Genomic DNA, 21,033 nt, shown 5'->3' with positions numbered 1-21,033 from the left:
ACTTCATGACCACAGACGTGAGAGCGACAGGTCTGTAGTCATTAAGTCCAGTGATTTTAGTTTTTTTGGGAACCGGAATGATAGATATATATATATTACCTAATAAATTATGTTTCTATTATTTTAGTTTTAATGAAAAACCAGGGGACCCCCGAGGTAATTTTTGGGGGCCTTATGGGGGGTCCCTTGATGCTTATGGGAGGTCCCAGCCTTTTTTGTCCATTATTTTGGAACCGAATACCAGGAATGACCCATTTAATGACAGAATAAATTTTAGCTAAATAAATATTGTTTATTTACAGCTAAATATTGTGTTAAAAATATGAGATACTTTTATTATCACGCTTTTAAAATAAAAAGTAAGTCTTGTTTTTACGAAATTATCGATGACGATTGAGTCGTGAATTTCATTTTCCACACGGACAATAATAACAGGAGAACAAAGATGGCGACGTCCCTGCTCAGGTTAGGTCGACTTGGATCTGTCAAGGTAATAATAGACTAATCTTTCTGATTTTTACGGAGATGATCTAGAGATACTCTTTGTAAATGTGCAAATGATCACGTGCCTTTCGAATGAGATAAAGACACGATAAAAAGGGACTTATATCCGTTATAACCTCAGTAGTGAAATTAAATGCCGATGGATAGCTAATAGGCTATAGTCATATCAGTGAAATGTTAAATTAAGTAATATAACAGTGTATATATATAATGGATGGATATATATGTATGTATGTATGTGTATGTGTGTTATATTACTTGATTTAAGATTTCACTGATATTAGCTATCCATCAGCATTTAATTTCTCTATTTAGTGTGTTGTACTTAGTGTACCTAGTGAGTTGCATTAATTGTCTACTGTTTCAGAATAACATGTGTCTCTCTGTGTTCATACAGTGTCTCCTGCGTGAGGGCTGGAGCACACCTAGGGCCCCATTTGTTGCAGCACTGTGCACTAAAGGCGATGTCCCACCCAAAACACCTAAAAAGGCAAAGGCTTCAAGTAAGAGTAAGGGCATGCTTATTCTTTCCATAAATCTATCATCTTAAGTTTGAATCTTGAATTTCCTGTTGTTTCATGCACACATACTATATTATTGGCTAATCCAATCTCACTTACAATGTGTCTACACTACAGCATGATTATATGTTTCATCATTATTTGTGCTTAGAGTTGCTGTAAGTGATTAGCTATTTTGTATCTTCTTCCATAATTAGAGCCTGTCCCAATACTCACTCTTGCAGTCTTTACACCTTACCACTGTCTACTTGCACTACGTGTTTCCTGTATTACACGTATTCAAGTGGTCATGAAGACAAGTGTGCTTAGAACTTTTAATTACCCGATGGGACACACTACATCATAGTGTTGTAAAAATACAAAAAACGTTTTTAAAGAGCTTTATTTACATAGTTAGATTTGTAATACTTTGCAGTTTAAAATAAACTTCGAAATGTCTGTTCGGTGGATCCTATATAACAGAATTGAATTTATTTGTAATTCTTGTAATTAAGAGATTAAAAGCGGTTGCTAACACATTTCTCAGAACAACTAATATTACAGTGATATAACAGAGACATTTATGCGTGGTAATAAAAAAAAAACTTGCAGCACCTTTAAGTGCATGTAGTTTTCATGTTCATTGCTGTGGAAGAAATTCAAAAGAACCATTTACTTTTGGCTGAACAGTTTGAGGACATACAATTGGAAGTCCATGCAGTTATACTAGGCTATGTCTGCATGATTATCATTGGTCAAGGGATTCCTCAATATTTTTATATCGAAGGTGACATTATTTAAATTTGTAGTACTTTTACATGGCAAAATAATGGTTTTACTGACATTTTTTGGGGCAGGAAATATTGAAGGGCTTGTCCTGCGTTGTTTTTTTTTTTACATCACAGCCATAAGCCACGATTTGCTGCTCGTCAGTGACAGCAGGTATTTATGATTTAGGGAAGGGAACATTCTCATTCAAGAAAGCATTGTATCAGGCATGCAGAATTTGGATATGCCTTTGAAGATGATGTATCAGTATATTTCATGGAACAGAATTATTTGTACATTTCAGATGTGTATTTTTGGTAAAAGATTTGTCATGTTTTAGTAGTGCACTATGTACAGTCCTACCATTCAAATTTCAAGTTTGGGGTCAGTAAGATAAACATGTTTTTGACAAGAGTATCTTATGCTCACCAAAACTACATTTATTTGATCAAAAATACAGTGTGAAAATATTGTGAAAGATTATTGCAATTATATTTAATATATTTTAAAATGTAATTTATTCCTGTGATCAAAGCTGAATTTCAGCATCATTACTCCAGTCTTCAGTGTCATGTGATCTTTCAGAAATCATTCTAATATGCTGATTTTTCAATGATCAATGTTGAAAAAAACACACAAAAAAAAGGGTGCTACGATCAGGATTCTGGGGCCGATCACAGAAATAAATAATACTACATGATAAATAGAAAGGCTTTCTATTCATCATGTGGTGTTATTTATTTATTTAGCTATTCTTAATGTATATTACGTATTAAAATTAAGAGATGAGAAAGTATCATGAATCGACAATTCTATATTTATTGGCAAGTAATGTGCAACATGGTCCATTCCGTCTTTTAGAGGTGATTAGGAACAGCTTAGAGCTTACAGAGATACAGAAGTATATGAAAGACATATGAAAGTTATATGAAAGATATAACAGAAAGTACTCAAATGTAAAATAACACTGCATTGTCTTCACTGTATAAATTAAATGTAGATTAATCCTACTAAATCTACTAAAGAGCAGTGAGTAATGTTCCCCTTGTCTTTTGTTGTTTGATTAACATTAATGACAGACAACAGCAGGTTTGTTAGGCTGCTGTCACTTTAAGAGCTAATGCTCGTAAACTCATGCAATTTAGCTCCCGGCTGTTTATGTTCACTTAAGTCATAAACAACTGTGTTTAAGCAAATTATCACTAAGCCGGGCGTTTTAACATATTTCTGTGTGTATTTGACTGTTTATGCGTGAACCCGAAGCCCAAAGTTCACTTTGCTTGTCTCTGAGGACGCACACAGAAAGGCACTTGGAGAACATCTTTCGCGGCTCAATGCAGTTTCACTAACTCTTTATCAGCAAGCACATCCTGCTGTTTAGTAACTTTTAGGGAGGAACGAAAGCGCACCGCTGTTGAGGAAAGAATCGCACACAGCTCTTGCTGGTGAATGTAGTGAAGCAATTTTAGCTGTGCATAGAAAAACTCTCGCGTGTTTTGCGTCATCTGATCGTCTGATTTATAGAGACAATCGGTGCCCAATTGATCAGAGCACTCTTAATAGAAATCGTTTGTAACATTTATAAATGTCTTTTCTATCCCCTTCTATCAATTTAATAAATCATTACTGTATAAAAGTTCAATCTTATGACCCCAAACTTTGAAAGGTAGAGTAGATGGCCTCAAAAAATTACAGACATGGACTTAAAGGCACACAACTTCAATTTTGATTTCATGTGGTCTTTAACTTAAATTATTGCTCTAGTATATGAATGCTCATTAGCTGAACCACCCTGAAAAATGAAAATGTTATCCTGGTTTCAGCTAAAGAGCCTCAGTTTGCATTTTGGTAAAACTTTATTGGTGATTTGAACTATTTTATTTAAGCTTACAAACAGACTTTGGTCTTTCCACATTCAAATAGAGCTGTAGTTGCACGCCTATTGTCCAGATAGAGAATAGTTACCCTGGGAGGCGTTACCAAGATGGCTGCTGAGCGTTCTGACTTTCCTTAAAAAGGCACTTTGATAGGGTGTGTAAGGTTTTCTTATGGTGTTTGCTGGGTTTAATAGTTGCGTTGAACTGGAGGTTTTCTCAAATGTAATAAACTACAAAAACGATCGTATATATTTTATCCCATTTACCGTTTCCTCAGCCATAGAGGCCGATGAGCGGGCCTCTCTTCTAGCCTACAAGCCCGCTGTTGCCTTCCCCTCTAAGCTGCCTGCCGCAGGATTTCTTCTCAAAGACGTAGCTTTAGGTAAGTCTGAAACTGCTGAGGCGGTTTCCACAGCCGCTGCAAACGAGACGACAGCTGACAGTCCTGTTGCTGAAACGGCAGCGGCGGACATTGCTGTAGAAGAGGCAAAGATCACGGAAGTCCCACCTACTAATGGAGCCACTACAGAAATTGGAGGAAGCAAGACCTCGGATGTTAAGGCAGAAGTACAGAAAGATCAAGACGATACCTCTTCCTCATCCTCCAGTGATTCTGATTCAGACTCTGATTCTGATGATGAGAAACCAAAGACTAAAACACCGGTGCGGTCTGGAGAGAAAGCAGCAGAAGAGAAGAAAGCTCCTGGTCTGACAACTGAAGAAGTGGGTGTTCCAGATAAAGAAGCAAACCCTGAAACTACGCCATTTGGAGAAGCTCAAGAAAGTGCTGAAACTGTGACTAAAGCAACACCAGAAGAGGTTCCTGCACCAAGTGCTAAGCCAGTTGGATCAGTGGAGACCCTTATTGATCCTGCCCCTGTATTATCCTCCACGTCTGAAGCAGTTCCTGAAGTTTCCAGTGAAGCAGTTCCTGAAGTTTCCAGTGAAGCAGTTCCTGACGTTTCCAGTGAATCCATTGCAGTTGCTACTTCCGACAATATATTGGACTCTGCAACAGAAATTAAAACGGCTCCTACGGAGGAGATTGCTGTTGAAAAGGAACCAGAAATTAAAGTTGAAGAGGAACCAGAAATCAAAGTTGAAGAGGAACCAGAAATCAAAGTTGAAGAGGAACCAGAAATCAAAGTTAAAGAGGAACCAGAAATCAAAGTTGAAGAGACTGTCAAAGTTTCTGCAGAAGTTCTCCCAGAAGTCACTACGGAAGCCAGGTCTGAAGACGTAGCTGACACCGCTGTTGACGCTGGTCCTGAAGTATCTTCCGAGGCTCCTGGAGATGTTCCTGCACCCAAAGCTGAGGCAGGAGCGCTGAACGCTGAAGGAACCCCTTCAGAAGAGCTGGTGGACCCTGCACCTGTGACCACTGATGCTGTCGAGGCTCTGGCTGAGACGGACGTTGTGGAAACACCTGAGGGTACACCACACATCCTTACTCAGTTTCTTTCTCTGGATCCGTCACATCACAGAAACACATTTCTCTTACCTTTTTTTCAACTCTAATATCTTTACATGGCTTTAGTGGGACTGCTGTTACTAAGGCTTTTGCTCAAATGGCTTCGCAACTTTTGATCTTCATTGTGCATTTGCTTTTTTAATTAGTTATTATGTTAACATTTGCATGACATTGCATGACTTCTTTAGCATTTATTATTTCAACCTAAACAATGTTCCCTAGGTTAAGGTTTGAAGTTGTTTCTATTTATAATTCACTACTCGCTATTCCTCTGTCTGCATTGTGAAAGTGTAATTAACCATTTAACTCATTTCAAAATAGTCCTGCAGATCTTCTAGAGCATAATTAACTGAACATGTTTTCCAAAATTACCATATGTGCTATAGTCACTTTCATCAACAAGTCTAACTCTAAGGAGCCGTTCACACATACAGCAGTAAATATCCGTCTATCTATATATCCGTCTATCTATCTATATATCCGTCTATCTATCTATATATCCGTCTGTCTGTCCGTCTGTCTGTCTGTCTGTCTGTCTGTCTGTCTGTCTGTCTGTCTATCTATCTGTCTGTCTGTCTGTCTGTCTGTCTGTCTGTCTGTCTGTCTGTCTATCTATCTATCTATCTATCTATCTATCTATCTATCTATCTATCTATCTATCTATCTATCTATCTATCTATCTATCTATCTATCTATCTATCTATCTATCTATCTATCTATCTATCTATCTATCTATCTATCTATCTATCTATCTATCTATCTATCTATCTATCTATCTATCTATCTATCTATCTATCTGTCTATCTATCTATCTATCTATCTATCTATCTATATGTCTATCTATCTATCTATCGCTCTATCTATCTGTCTGTCTGTCTGTCTGTCCATCTGTACAATCGTTCATGTTAAGATACATTATCCATTTGATCAGTTTTTCTAAAGATATGACTCTTCAGTAACTTTAGGAACACCTGCTTGAACCAACAGTAACACGAGTGATAAACGTGCTGTGTGTGTGAACACTCTTTAAGGACACTGGAGGGGTAGAATGATTGTGGCTCACTCACTCTTTTGCTGTCATTTTTGCGCATTAAAAATTTGCTAGGCACCTCGGCTCAATTAACAGATCGATTTTTAATTTTAAAAAGTACCTAATAATCCACATGATCATCAACACCTTATTTACTTATTGTGTCCACTGGCACGGATTGACAGGAGCTGTATGGAAGTTTTTAATGCGTTCTCTATGGAAACTGAGGCTCACGTGGGGGATTGTGGGTTGGATATTAGAGCTAAGCTTGTGCTTCTGGTAGATTCAGTATTCAATTCAGATTGTTACATTTGTTCTTGAAATACAGTTTTCACACTTTCATTGTGAAAGGACTGTGGCTGGGACAATGAATATTTATTACATTGAAATCACATGTATCCCTTGGGCATTCAGAAATAAAGTTAACATTCATAGAGCATATTGATGACCACACTGCTGTATATTACCATAGCAGAGTATATGCACTATATAAGCTGTAGTGTTTTGAGTGCTGTTGGACCGGTTTCTTCCGCACCAGTGGACATGTAGGGTAAAGCCAACTTTACACAGTTTTACACTTTTCTTAATTGTTTACCCCTCCACAAGTGTAAGATTAACTTTTTGCTTTTGTGTGCCCCTCTATTGTTTTATAGTCATCGTATGGGCAATGTAAAGCGCTATTTTCACTCTTTCACTCTTCCTGTCCCCGCATGAATGAACATCTCCACTCCCAGACCTGATGTATATTTTGTGCTTAATGTACACATTTTCTTTTTTTGTGAATTGAATATTGTTTATGTGATCATTTTATGCTAAAGATAATATTGATTCTTTTTAGCACGTGAAGACTGAACACATTGTAATAATTCGTTCCCTTGATTTCATTAAATCAAATCGAGGGAACAAATTAGTTCAACATGGCCACGATTTACTAAAACGAGAATTAATTCTTAATTCGTGGCCACTATATATATTTTTGTCTGCATGTCATGTGCGGTGCTCCATAAATTACGAATAAGTGCATATGTTGAGAGTCATGAATGTGGGATGTTTCATTTATGAGTTTGTGCAGTTATGCTTTAGATTGGATGTTATAATTGTGTTTGTATAGTATTGATGTTTATGGCAGAACTGAGCACGATAAAAGAGTAATGTGGAAAGATCCTCTCTTTATAATCATCTGGTTTACTGTTCTTGTTGTTAAAGTTCGATTTAGCTGTAGTTTGAAATGGAAAATTACAAAGTAATTAAGGTTATTGTGAGGGAAACTGTCAGACGTCTGAAAGGCTGGAGGCTCCTCACACCTTTTTGTGTAAAGGACCACCTGGGGATTGGAAGTGATTCTGTAACACCATGAAAGGTGTGACGATTCCTCTCAGAAATGCGTTTGAAGAGTGACTAAGGGATCAACAGGAAGCCTCTTCCTTGGTTCTTTTAGATGTAATTCATTCTATGATAATTTAGTTCAATCTTTATTTAGCATGTAGTTTCATTTTTACTTTGATTCAACCTTGTTGGGAATATTTTCATTCGAGATTATCTTCTAATTTAAAACAAATGTTCAGTCAACCAAAATCATGGTTTCACTCGGACTTGGTTAAATGGGCTTTTCTTTCTGAAACAACTTCTTGTCTTTCCATTGTTATCAATGCACTGTTTGTTTTTGTGTTCCCCCCCCCCCCCCCCCCCTAGTTCCACATGTCTTACATTTAATCTCTTACATTATTAATTTCCTCAGAACAAGCCCCAGAGAAAGCCCCGGAGCCGGAGCCCTTTGACAACACCACGTACAAGAACCTGCAACACCACCAGTACAACGCGTACACCTTTGCTGATCTGGATGTAGAGATGTCTAAACACCGTCTGCCGCAGCCCTCCGCCGGCCGGCGCTGAGTCTCCATCACATGGCCTGTATCACTGTCCACAACCCTGTTTCTTCCCCATCTCCCTTTGTTCTTCAGATGATTTGCTGAGAAATCTCAAAGCTTTACGCTGGAATTATGGAATTAAAACAGATAATCTAACTTCATCAGAGTGGTTTGGTTTTGTTGTTGTTGTTGCAGTTGTCTTCTACAGTGTTTGAACAGTGTTTAGCTCACTTTACACTTATATTCTAATGAGACTACGCCTGCTTTCACTTTATTACATTGTTTATTGCGAAAGTCTTTAAATTCGCAAATAGTTTAAATGCTGTATTTCCATCATGATCGTGATGGAATTCCTGTACTAATATTTTTCAATAATACAAATAGTTATTTAAAAAAGACAAAGAACTGACTTTATCTTTCTATCAATCTATCTAGATCTGTCTGTCCGTCTATTGGTGTATATTCAAATCTGTATCTTTCATTTTAATCTATCTGTCTGTCTGTCTGTCTGTCTGTCTGTCTGTCTGTCTGTCCAATAGCCTAACTTGCAGAAGAAGAAAAAAAAAAACCCACTAAACTAAAGGACACTATAAGATAAAAAACTAAGATTAAAAAAAAAACTAAACTGCACAATAATGGTACAGATTTTAGAACAAATTGTCCCGATCCTGGTTCTCCCATAACGGGGAGTGTTTAAAATATTCGCTGAGGGCGAGACTTCGCCTCTCCTCACGTCACAGCTCCGCCCTCCTCGTAAATATTCATGAGCTGAAGGCCCTGCGTGCCCTTGCGTCATGACGTAGCGCGACAAATGCGGATCCCGATTGCTGCAGCCGCTTGTCAGTGTGACGAAGATTGGCACCCAGGTAAGCTGTCACTCAAACTCGTCTTTTTCCGTTCCCTATCAATCAAACAATCCGAGCAACACAAAAATGCCCGGGGCTGAGTGAAAGAGAGCATACGCTATTAGGGGCTCATGGGAGTTGCATGGGACAGTCGAGACAATCTTGTCCTGTTAATCTCTGGAAGTAAAAAAAAAAAAAAAAAATGTCGGCTTTTTAATGGACAGGAGGTTTCTTTCTAGCAAGGGCGAGCGCTGAGGGAAGGCCCGTGTTTAGCAGCTCTCAGTCAGGCCAGATGAGCGCGAGACAACCGTCTCCGGCCTAGATTCATATCGTTATAGATGGATTTTAGACCAACAACAATTAAAATCGCACTTTAACGGGCACTAAAATGCGTTCACATCGAGGACAGCGCTCATGTGCAAGAAGCGCGAGGCATCGGATGAGATGGTGTTGACTCGCGGGCGGCACGCGCGCCCCGTGTGCTATAGCGGCTCGTTCCCAGTGTTGGCTAGCGCGCTAATGCACGAGCTAACAGCTCTGTTCGTTTATTACAGAGGAACAAGGCGTTTTCTACTTTAGCGACCGCTGCTACGTTTTCTAATATGAGCCCAAAATAATGTGAACGTTTATGCTAGACTGACGAGTGTTTTCTTGTTCTCCAAAGTTTGGTCATGAGTCAGTAGCTAAACAGACCGCCGCCGAAAGACTAACGTTCAGTTTAGTGCTTCACGTCTCCTTCGTCTTCGTCTCCGTCTCCTTAACACCAATAACGGTTTAGCTTGACTTGTTTAGACATGTTTAATTATACAGGAAATCCTGTATGTATTCTGGTTAAGACTGATTTACATGTCCTTGCCAATATATGAATTGAGCATAGTTTTGCACAATATTGTGCTTGGCAATGAATAGCATGTATGTATATTTGTAAAGGGATTCATTGAAACACGCCAACTGAATGTCTCGAGACGTGAAATATTAAAGTATTCGTGTGCCCACCAGAACAGATGTGCGAGTGGGTGTGAATGTGTTTGTTTTAGCATGGAAATAATATGGAATGCCAAGTCTGACTAAATGGATGCTACCAAATATGACCATTCTCATGCAAGGGACCCCCCCATCCTAAAATCTAAAATGCAGCAGCTGTAACGTTATATATTTTCATATATAAAGACCCAATTTATATTGTGAAAATTTAATATAAATATATGGAAAATATTTGTTTTCTATTACATAATTTTTTCTCTCTATAGTACTGTACGGTTAGATGCATTATTTATTTATATTTACATTTATTTTATTTTAATCTTTTTTTTATTTACAGTAATGCATTACAATATCACATTACACCCTAAAAAGTAACTAATTGCATTACTTGGTTACTTTTTTATGAAAAGTATTGCATTACATTACTTTTTACATTGCATACTTTTTCTCACCTGAGCTGAGATTGTTTGTTTTTAATAACAAAAAAACAAAAGTTATATATTTTTTTCTAAACCGTTCGGCTGTTCTGCCATTCTGCATTGCATAAGAATAGGACACAGGAGAAGAAAGTTTAACATTTTTACTTAAATAATAAAAACATGGAAACACAAAAGTGATGTTTATCAAAAGTCAATTTTGAACTGGTTACTATACTTCAATATCCATCATGTTTACATAGTGCACACAACACCTCTGCCTCTTAAGGCCCTGATATACTCACAACAAAGTTATTTTCCGTTCTTTGCTTTGGGGTAAAAAGTAGTTTGAAATATATGTCCAATATCGAACATCCTGTTGTCACCCACACTGCTGAGAGCAGAGTTTAGATGAATATGTAAATATGTGCTGTGTGCTTGGCTTTCAATAACAAAATAAACACACACAAAAAAGACAGCGGTGGGAAAACAGCAGTTAAGAAAGCATCTGATCGTAGCTGTGGATATGTTTGCACGAGCTCTGAAATTCGGCACTCTGGTAAAGCGATGTTCAAAGAAGGCGGAGCCTCAGAGCCACACCCACCATTATGTAATCACCATGGACCAATGGTAGTTCGAAGGTGTTCACCAGCAAGAGTGAACTATTCCAGAAAGTTTGCTTTTGCAAGCTGTTTCAAACTCCTGAAACGAACACAACGCGAACTAGGTTTTGGCCTGATTTTGTTAAAAATTACGTCACCCCAGATTGTTTTGATTTCGTTTGAAGTGTATCAGGGCCTTACTCATGTTTTCTCTCAACATGGGGACAGGAGAGGTGTCAGTTCTTTGAAAAAGAAACCCAGATATTTTGGAGTAAATTTTTTTTTTTTCTCTAAAATAAATCAAAGTAGGGTGAAAGTACAGAAATGGCAAACCACATCAAATTAATAGAAATGTAAATGTTTACTTTGACCTCCTGAGGTTGACGATCAACATTTAATTCGATTTTTATTTTTTATTTTTGCTAAAAAAGTAACAAAATCACACAAATCAGGGTTTTAAACTGTATAAAAATTAAGCCTAATATAAAACTAATAGAAACTAAAGAACTATTATAATACTTTATTTGACCTCCTGAAGCTAATAATCAACATTTAAAATATTTTTTATAAATATTTAATTGCTGTCTGTGTCATTTTCAGTATAACTTTAACTGTTAAAGTGTCCAGCATGAAGCATTATAAAGTCACTGAGCTAAAAAAAAATGCTAAAATACAACTATCAAGCAAATAGTTAATCCTAGTAAATGAAATGATTATTTTGTGTTTTCCCCTGGATTAGATGGAGGTAATGGAGCAGTCGGAGAGTGACCTGGAAAAGGGCTTTGCCAATGGAAGCACCGGAAGCTCCAGCAGTCCTGTGTCCTCTGAACCACAAACACAGATGGATGTCGACAAAGCCTGTATATATAGGTGACGTAATTGTCTACATTTACACACAAACTCTCTAGATTCTATAAATGTACACTACCCTTAAAAGTATATTTTTTAAAGAAATGAATACTAATCGGCACGCACACATTCATTTGATCAAAAGTGACTGTAAATGCATTAATAATGTTACAAAAGATTTCAAATAAATGCTGTTATTTTGAACTTTCTGTTAATCAAATGTCTCACACTTTCCACAAAAAATCTTAAGCAGCACAACTGTTTTCAACATGGATAATAACAGAGAACAGCATATTAGAACGATTTCTGAAAGATCATGTGACTCTGAAGACTGGAGTAATGATCCTGAAAATTCAGCTTTGCATCACAGGAATAAATTACTTTTAAATTGTAATAATATTCCACAATATTACAGTTTTTACTGTATTTGTTTTACTGTATTACAGTTTTTATTTGATTTGAGATCAAATTAAATGCAGCCTTGGTGAGCATGAGAGACTTCTTTCAAACACATGAAAAATCTTGCAGACTTTTGTAAAACTTTTGACCGGTAGTGTATTTTACGCTCAAATGTGTACCGGATCTGTGAGTTCCACCTTGAACAGTGTCGTCTCTTACACACGATTCTTCTCAACCACAGACATCCTCTTTTCCCTCTCTTGGCTCTGCTGTTTGAGAAGTGTGAGCAGTCGACTCAGAGCTCTGACTGTGTGACATCTGCAAGTTTTGATGTTGACATTGAGAACTTTGTCCGCAGTCAAGAGAAAGAGGGCAAAGCCTTCTTTAGTGAAGACCCTGACCTCGACAACTTGGTAAGAGACAGATGGTGTCAAAATAGCTAATGTTATCATTATAATATTCAAACTGACAGGTGTTTCTCTGCCATCAGATGGTCAAAGCCATCCAGGTGCTGAGGATTCATCTGTTAGAGCTAGAGAAAGTTAGTGACCTGTGCAAGGACTTCTGCAGCCGTTACATTTCCTGCCTCAAGACCAAGATGAACAGCGAGACACTACTGAGTGGAGAACCAGGCAGCCCGTACTCTCCAGTCCACGACCAGGTAAATGCCTTTGCACTCATTGCAAGTACATTGAGGAGATTTTTATTGTTGCTGTTGTTTTATTTATTAATTCTTTTGCAGCTGGTCAACTCTTTCTCTAGTGCCCTCAGCCCCCAAGGCCTTGTGGTGCCCTCACCAGGTCTTCAACAAGGCAATGTTACAGTGACAGCAGTCAATCCATCACAAGTCGTCCCAGGTACACAGTTCATTTGTTACAAACTTCAGCAGGAAAGCTGCTTTTGCACTGTCTCAGACAAGAGACATTCCAGAAGTTATTCGTTTTCCAATAAAGAACAGTACGGGAGGTGCGTGGTCAGATGGTACATTTGCAGATCCACATTGACCTTTTGTTGCATTGAAATATTTGAAGTTTTGTGGATAGATTGTAAGCATCCGCCTGACCCCATGTGATATATTCTAATCAAAACGATGAGCCTGAGGTGAAAATGATCAATATTTACACACTAAAATGTTGTTCTTTGAACACTAGTTTTGTAACACATTATAACTATACCTACTTTTTTGTGTTTTTTTGCAATCACTTAGGTCAACTTTACAAAACTTTTCACACATTGAGCACAGCAGCAGACATTAGCCATGTTTCCATCTGAAGTTGCGAATTTAACTTGTGCGCAAAATGGGAATATCGCATAAAACATATGCAAATAAAGCACTGTTTCCATCCAGTGAGTCGAAGAGATAAAATCATCACTTTTTGATAAACTGCCGCTAAATATCACTATGAAAAGTAGGAGAAGCCACTGTATATAATAATGATGGCAGACTTTACTCGGGCATTTCAGAATGACCAAAACAGCATTTCAGATTCTGTGCAAAAAGGATCAGTCCTCTGGTTAGTCCAGTTATGCCGTCCCATTGCGCAGTCACAAAGGATGCGCATTGAGAAATGTATTGGTTAAATGTGTTACCATTGGAGTTTATGCGCATCTTTTCTTATCTGATAATAAAACATGTATCGGACTCAAACGAGTGCATACGATTTGTATGCGCATTTTGAGAATTTATGAGCATCTTGGCGATATCCCAAAATGCGCATAAAAATAGGTGGATGGAAACATAGATTATGTGGGCTAAACTGTGGAGCATTTATCAGTGCTTTGGCACAAAATGCATTCAATGATTACTACTTTCAATTTGCATGAATTATTTTCTCCCTCAAACACAGTCCGCCAAACTCAATGTACCTACAGGCCGATTTGCACGTTTACAAGCTCTTTTCAAAACTGTTAAACTGAATTTCAAAACCCTAACGTAATACAAACATGAATAAGACAGATATTTGCTACATTTCTACAGTAATACCACATTGAAATATATTCCAAATCTAGAAAATGAAATGCTATCAAAACAATTAGATGTAGCTGAACACCTACACAGGTGTTAGTCTTTCAGTTTCATTACCATCTATACAAAAGAGGAAAACACAGGAATAATTTTGTACTGTAATGCAAACATGGATCATGTAACATGTACAGCTGTCAGTTCTACACAGTAGAGAGCTGTCATTTTAGATTTTATAATGCTCCCTGCAAGTGTTTTTTAGTCATTGTCCAAGTGACAAAGTGTGTTTGTTGGGTGAAAACCTTTGTTAGTGCTTGATTTGAGACATAAGTGAAGTGTTTTGGTAGTTTTAGTGCATTTTGGATGTGAAATTGACTGCTGTGCCAAGCTAAAAATGCAACAAACATACGTGAATATCAGAGAGAGTGGAACGGTGGCTTTTTAAAGTTGAAAAATTTGATTGTTTATGAAGTCGTCTTGTGGCATTTTCATATATTTAGATGTTTTAGTAAAAACATGCCTATTTTTGATATGTTTTGTTTTATTTAAACAATTTCACATTTATTATTGGTGCATAAATAAAATTATAAATAAAATTTTCCTTTTGTTATTTAGAATTAGATTTTGCGGTAACACTTTATTTGACAGTGTCCTCATTAAATGTAGATACTGTAGTAATAACTATAAATTATGCATAATTACCCTAACCCTATAGTAAGTACATGTTGTTACATTATTATTACTCAGTCAATGTATAATTACACTGTAACACGGACACCTTGAAATAAAGTGTAACCGATTTTGCTTCTTACATGTGAACATTTTGAATCTGATTGGCATATGTGTTGATTTGTTTGAAATAATGGTTCTTCTGATTGGAAAAAAAACTCTCCTTTTTGTGCAGGTAATACAATATATCAGCCAGTGAATATGGTCACACCACAGGGACAAGTGGTGACACAAGCCATCTCACCTGGAACAATACATATCCAGAACTCACAGGTTTGCTTTACACTCCAGCTGATCTTATTTAAACTTCGTTCACAGACAGAGTCACTGATCATTTACTGCTTGTACTTACTGTAGTTCCAACTTCAGTTCAATCAGGACTTGAGTTTCTTCGGAGGAGACGACAGCTCGCCTAAAAACAAGCGTGGCGTTCTCCCCAAACAAGCTACCAACGTCATGCGCTCCTGGCTCTTCCAGCACATTGCGGTTAGTAGGCAAACAAATGTTTAAAGGCAACCCGTTTTGCTTTACCTTCTATAAATTCTTTAAACACTCCACTGTTCAACTTCTTTATCTAGCACCCCTATCCCACTGAAGAAGAGAAAAAGCAAATTGCAACTCAAACAAACCTGACTTTACTCCAAGTCAACAATTGGTAAGTTAATTTAGCAATCACACAAGTAGACAGAGACCAAGCCGGTTACAGTATCAACAACAGTTGCAGGATAAGAAGTTATCCACATAATCATTCAATTATGTTGTGTATTATACCAGTATTGTTTAAAGGTGCTCTAATGTCACGTGTTTTTTAGGCTGAAACATTTTTTGTCACATCCAGCAAACATCTCCTCACTATCCGCTAGCTGCCTGTCCTCTGAACACACTGTAAAAAAAACGCGGTCTATGTATGTAGACAGCCCAGGCTCCACAAACGGCAACAAAAACAAACTGGCCCAGCCTGGACCACGAAACATAACAAACTGTCGAGCTAGCCTATGTTTTGTTTGACAATACTTAGAATTTCAACAAGAAGTGACGTCACCCAACATCGCTTAGAGCACCTTTAATAAAATCCTAGAATTATGAGCCTTTTTAATACATTTTATATCCAATCTTTTTCTTTTTTTTTTGAGAAATCAATTTTGTTCCCATGACTCTCGGCCCCACCCTGCTTGCCACAAACTTTTTTATCCAGTCATTATTGCTGCATTATTATAGACGTATATGAATTTGAAGTCCTTTTAAAAGATATACTTTGTTGAAAATACTTTTTTTTTCACGTTATTGTTCACTTTAATCTGTTTTATTTTACGTCAGTATAACATCAGTTTTCTTAATTAATCATAAAAATACTCTGCCAATTACTTGATTATCAAAATGATGTGACAGCACTATTTTAAAGTTGCTAGTCTTAATCAGATACTGTGCCTTTATGTATTTCCTTAAATATTCCGATATCCATATTTTTTTCTTCTTTTTTCCCCCTTGCCATCTTAAGTCGATGCTGCCTTCATGTGCACCGGGGAAACTCATACCTCCGAATTGGTATTATGACATGTAACGCATTAAAGGGTTAGTTCACCCAAAAATGAAAATTCTGTCAGTAATTACTCACCCTCATGTTGTTCCAACCCCGTAAGACTTTCGTTCATCTTCGGAACACAAATTAAGATATTTTTGATTAAAATTTAAATTTTAAGATATTAAAATTTTAATATCTTAAAATGCGTCACCACGCATCACACACATGACCAGCATCGCCCAATAGTGAGCCTACGTGGTGACGTGCAACACAGACGTGCTACGCAAAAACACTACGGAAAAACTAACTCGAGGCACAGAGAGAGAATGAAATGAATAGTGGAATAAAGTCGTTTTTTTTTTGCGCACAAAAAGTATTCTCGTCGCTTGATAAACTTAAGATTGAGCCACTGTAGCCACTTGGACTATATTAACGATGTCTTTAATACATTTTATGGGCCAGCAAGTTATAGTGTCCATAAGCCTGTGGAGGAGTGAGCCAGCTCTCAGATTTCATCAAAAATATCTTAATTTGTGTTCCGAAGATGAATGAAAGTCTTACCGGGTTGGAACAACATGAGGGTGAGTAATTACTGACAGAATTTTCATTTTTGGGTGAACTAACCCTTTAAAGTCCTAAACGTAACAAGGAAGTAGCATAAGCAACTTATAATAATTACAAGTGAAATAATTTATATTGTGAACAGGATACCAAAATAAATACAATTTCAATTCAAAATGAATTTCTATCACTTACACATCTATCCGTACATATCAAACCTAAATGTTTGTTTGTTACATTAAGTAAACCTTGAAAGTCAAGTGATTCCCTTGTTGTTTATGAGCTGTTCCGTACATCACACCTTTAATAAGCTTGAAATTAAATTAAAATCACTTGCAAAATCATTCATTATTATTCACTACAGGTTTGCTTTCCACTCACTGATCTCTATATATAGATTATAGATATTTTACTGTATATAATTTTATCTGTATTATAAATCAGTGCTTCCGCAATGTTTCAAATTGACAAGTCACATGGCGCTTCCAAACTTACAACTCTGCAAATCTTGTATCATCCAGAATTCTGAGTTTCCCACTTGAAAATATGACTTTGCTCAGTCATTCATGTGCTTTGAAATATATACCAATATTTCTGACTCCACTTGAAGGGCACTTTTTTTTTTTTTTTTTTACTGCCCTTGACAAAATGCATTCTGGGATTGCCTTCTCCACTAAGATTATATGTGATACTGGCCAAAAAAGGCAGCATAATTAAGTTGTGTACCATTTGAAAAAGCCTTTGTGTCTAATGGCAGGCTTTCCGATATCATCAGTATCGCAAATATCATCTTTCTCCATGTTTTGTTCAATTTGATAAAATAGTGTTCTCATGTTATGTAATATGACAGTCCCAATCATAGTTATTATTAGTCGTGCATTGCTGTTTGAGCTGCGTGCTGAATGAACACCGGTAAACTGGAGCACTTTGCTAGCGCGTTATTTAACTCAAAGAAACGCATCCTATATGTGATTAATCAGATATATACAAAATAAACATATTACAAATTATATCTCTTACATCAGTTACATGCCATTCAGAATGACTCATGTTGTGGATGTGCTCTTCCTGGAGCAACGCGATGAAACACGGCAACTAAACCCAAATAATTCACAATGTTTGATTACATTATTGTTCTCTTTATTATTATTATTATTAGTTGTGCATTGCTGTTTGAGCTGCGCGTGCTGAAGCTGAAGATGATCACCGTACGCTTTACTACAGCGTTAATTCTTAACCAAATGCATCCTATATGAGATAAATTAGATATAGATAGGCCTACACAAAATATTACAATATTACAACTTACATTTTTATCTGTCCTGCAGGTTTATCAATGCTCGAAGACGGATCTTGCAGCCGATGCTGGATGCCAACTCGACAGAGTCAGCTAAAACCAAGAAGAAAGCTCAGAGCCGCCCACTACACCGCTTCTGGTCCGACACCATCGCCTCGTCTGGAACCCAGCAGCAGCTCACAATGCCAGACGGTACTTCCTCAAGATAATGTCTTCTTATAACACTCATGATCTCATGGCCCGATCTTAAGGCCCTGACACACGGCCAGTGTGTGTTTGTGGTGTCGTCTGCACTAGTCGGACCCCATCAGGGGGGTTTTGGCCATGGTTTTGGCTTTTTTTGAGCATTTTGAATCGGTGTGCGTCGGTGGTGAGAGAGAGAGAGAGAGAGAGAGAGAACTCTGATTGGCTGTTCAGCTTAGCGAAAGAGCAAAGAAATAAAGCACGAGAATAAAAGCGATAGTGATGAAAGCGAGCAAAGAAGACAAGACGGCACAGAAGGCTGTTCTAATTTTACGTTATCTTACCCAAGCTTTCCAATGCGAGAATGTTCATAATAATCTGAGCCGCCTAGAATGAAGCAAGTGATCAACATGATTGATATTCAAAATGGTAAGCAAGCGCCAGTTTGTTTACAGTTTGTATATCTGCAGTCCTAGTTTCGGTTTCCCGAATATACAGTCAAACCAAAATTTATTCAGACACCTTCAACATTTAACACATTCTCACAGTTTATATTTCAACTAATATTGTTAGACTCTCACAAATGAATTACATTTAACAGCTGACATCTGACAGCTATTCTACCTAAGTACACAATTAGATAATACCAATATAGGTCAACAAATTACCAAGCAATGCTTTATTTTGTTCAGTCTGTGGTGTAAAAAGGTCGCATTAGCAATTAAAGAAAAAAACTTAAGCAAAACATGGTCAGGTCAAAGTGTTTGAATAATTTTTGGTCCCAAATTTTTATAATTTTACTGGTAGTCCACTGTATGAAGAATTTTTGGGTATGTCACAGATTACTTTATTTTGCTATCCTCACTTACATAAATGAACTATAGTGTCCTGCACCCACTAGTAAAAATAAATATAAAAAATGATATCTGGTGTCTGAATAATTTTTGTTTTGACTGAAGATTATTTATACCTGCTGACATAGACAGTTATTTCCTTGCACGCAAGACAGTCGCCTTTAGTCCTTTCGGTGTGTTCAAGCGCAGCTTTTTTGTAAACCTATAATCTCCATTTCCTTGGTTTCATATTACAGATTTCGACAGAATTTTGATAGTGGGGTGTGTATTGTCTTTGTGTGCAGGTAGTGTGGTTACAGTGGGGATGAATGTAGACGGCTTCCAGGCACTTTCATCAGACGGAGCGACTCTTGCCATGCAGCAAGTCCTGATGGGAAATCACAGCGAGGACGAATCGGAAGAAAGCTGCAATGAAGACGACACAGATTTGTCTTCTGCCAACATGACCGGGCTGGGTTTAGATGTTAGCGACTAAGCCACGCGGATTGCAGGTCACACACTGCATGCTTACATTTACATCGGAAAAAAACTTGCACATGCCGCTTGTTGCAAGAGATCCAGTCCCTTCGTAGATTTTCAGCAAAGCTGATACTTGTGCACTACAGAATAATTAAGAGTACTGTATGTTGGCCTATACGTTACACAAACAAACAAACCGTTTACAGAGAGCACAGCATTACTGAGAGGTGCAGTGTGCGAGGAGTTGCGTTTCACGTGCAGGTGTGTGCACTTTTATACAGATACACTTCTAGAAAATTGCAAAAATTGAACACAGGAAAGATTTTAAGCTTCTTTAGTGGATGTTTGGTAATGATTTTGTTTTCTATATTAACTAATTTGAATGCCATGAATTTAAGAGTTTGTCGTTGTGCTGGTTTTATTCACACTGCATGTTCATGTTTTCTTCAGTATGCCCACGCTTGTAGAGAGGCTCCGTGACGGAGAAAAGAGATTATTTTTATATATGAATGTTGTAAAATAAAAAAAGGTGTTTTTTTTTTCTTTTTTTTTTTTAGTTTGTGTTTTATAAGGGAATATTTATGTACAGAACCTATACTCCGATGCCCTGTTTTCAGGGGATGACTTGCATTTTTTAGAAGAAAAAAAAAAAGACATATGTTGGATTATAAACCATTTTTAAATATGTAAATTGGTTTTAACACTCACTTACAAAATGCCTTACATATTCTTTTGTAAAACTATTACGCTGATAAGCACAGAAAGCCTGATACATTGACTAAATTGAGGAATATCAGTGAAATCAAAGTCTCTTCCAGTAATCTTTGTCCTTATGCTGAAGATGTTCCTTCGTTTCAGAGGGACTCGTTTGCTCTATTGGCGAACATAGTTTGATCTAAACATGTACAAAGCTTCCCATATCAGTCAGTTTTATGAAATATGCTTTGGAAATGGAGATGGCATAAAATGTCCATATTAAAGTCAAATAAAGGTCAAGTCTGAATATTTTGTCACCATTTTACATTAAATGTTGTTAATTGTGTGCTGGTTTTGAGCAATTATTTAATTACTGTAAACACTACAATAGTATTTAAGCATTAAGCAACATTAAGGTTTTTACGAAGGTTTGCAAATATGAAAATACTTTTTGCATGGACTTTGTCCCTTTTTCTCCCTATTTATTGCATTAGACATAAGCACATTGTCACGTTCTGTGTCTCTGGAAACACTTGTAAGTAATTATGACACAACAGAGCATTGTTTGACAGGTATTTCTTAAAACAATAGCAAGTACTGTATAAGACTACTTACACCAAATAAAACTTTTCCAGATTTGAGTGCATGTAATATAA

The 21,033-nt window shown here is 37.1% G+C and overlaps 2 protein-coding genes across 5 annotated transcripts; both read left to right on the top strand.

Moving 5' to 3' along the window:
• Window positions 1-419: 419 nt before the first annotated feature.
• ndufv3 (NADH:ubiquinone oxidoreductase subunit V3) lies at window positions 420-8,174 on the top strand. Of its 2 annotated transcripts, none has more exons than XM_084421055.1 (4): window positions 420-490; window positions 902-1,007; window positions 3,927-5,081; window positions 7,889-8,174. In XM_084421055.1, exons 1-4 carry the CDS (start codon window positions 446-448, stop codon window positions 8,041-8,043), a joined length of 1,461 nt encoding a protein of 486 aa, XP_084277181.1. In that variant the 5' UTR covers window positions 420-445; the 3' UTR covers window positions 8,044-8,174. The 2 variants fall into 2 exon arrangements, with proteins under 2 accessions (XP_084277181.1, XP_084277180.1); XM_084421054.1 differs by having other exon boundaries at window positions 902-1,013.
• Window positions 8,175-8,801: 627 nt separating this feature from the next.
• pknox1.1 (pbx/knotted 1 homeobox 1.1) lies at window positions 8,802-21,018 on the top strand. 3 transcript variants are annotated; one of them, XM_084421057.1, is made up of 10 exons: window positions 8,802-8,884; window positions 11,605-11,735; window positions 12,355-12,526; window positions 12,604-12,774; window positions 12,856-12,970; window positions 14,981-15,078; window positions 15,163-15,291; window positions 15,384-15,460; window positions 18,217-18,377; window positions 19,507-21,018. In XM_084421057.1, exons 2-10 carry the CDS (start codon window positions 11,605-11,607, stop codon window positions 19,695-19,697), a joined length of 1,245 nt encoding a protein of 414 aa, XP_084277183.1. In that variant the 5' UTR covers window positions 8,802-8,884; the 3' UTR covers window positions 19,698-21,018. The 3 variants fall into 3 exon arrangements, with proteins under 3 accessions (XP_084277183.1, XP_084277184.1, XP_084277182.1); XM_084421058.1 differs by having other exon boundaries at window positions 8,804-8,884; window positions 15,175-15,291; XM_084421056.1 differs by having other exon boundaries at window positions 8,804-8,884; window positions 12,604-12,970.
• Window positions 21,019-21,033: the final 15 nt, after the last annotated feature.

Source organism: Rutilus rutilus (genome assembly GCF_951802725.1).
Source record: "Rutilus rutilus genome assembly, chromosome: 10".
In the NCBI taxonomy this organism is placed as follows: Eukaryota; Metazoa; Chordata; class Actinopteri; order Cypriniformes; family Leuciscidae; genus Rutilus; species Rutilus rutilus.
The sequence above is the reverse complement of the archived record's forward strand: the minus strand, read 5'-3'. Positions and strand labels throughout refer to the sequence as shown.

Excerpts from the sequence above, each read along its gene's own strand:
- pknox1.1 (XM_084421056.1), top strand. The coding sequence starts at position 11,605 with ATGGAGGTAATGGAGCAGTCGGAGAGTGACCTGGAAAAGGGCTTTGCC. Across the intron at positions 12,527-12,603 it reads ACCCTGACCTCGACAACTTG|ATGGTCAAAGCCATCCAGGT; the intron begins GTAAGAGACAGA and ends CTCTGCCATCAG. Across the intron at positions 15,461-18,216 it reads TTACTCCAAGTCAACAATTG|GTTTATCAATGCTCGAAGAC; the intron begins GTAAGTTAATTT and ends TCTGTCCTGCAG.
- ndufv3 (XM_084421054.1), top strand. The coding sequence starts at position 446 with ATGGCGACGTCCCTGCTCAGGTTAGGTCGACTTGGATCTGTCAAG. Across the intron at positions 1,014-3,926 it reads GGCAAAGGCTTCAAGTAAGA|CCATAGAGGCCGATGAGCGG; the intron begins GTAAGGGCATGC and ends CCGTTTCCTCAG. Across the intron at positions 5,082-7,888 it reads CGTTGTGGAAACACCTGAGG|AACAAGCCCCAGAGAAAGCC; the intron begins GTACACCACACA and ends TAATTTCCTCAG.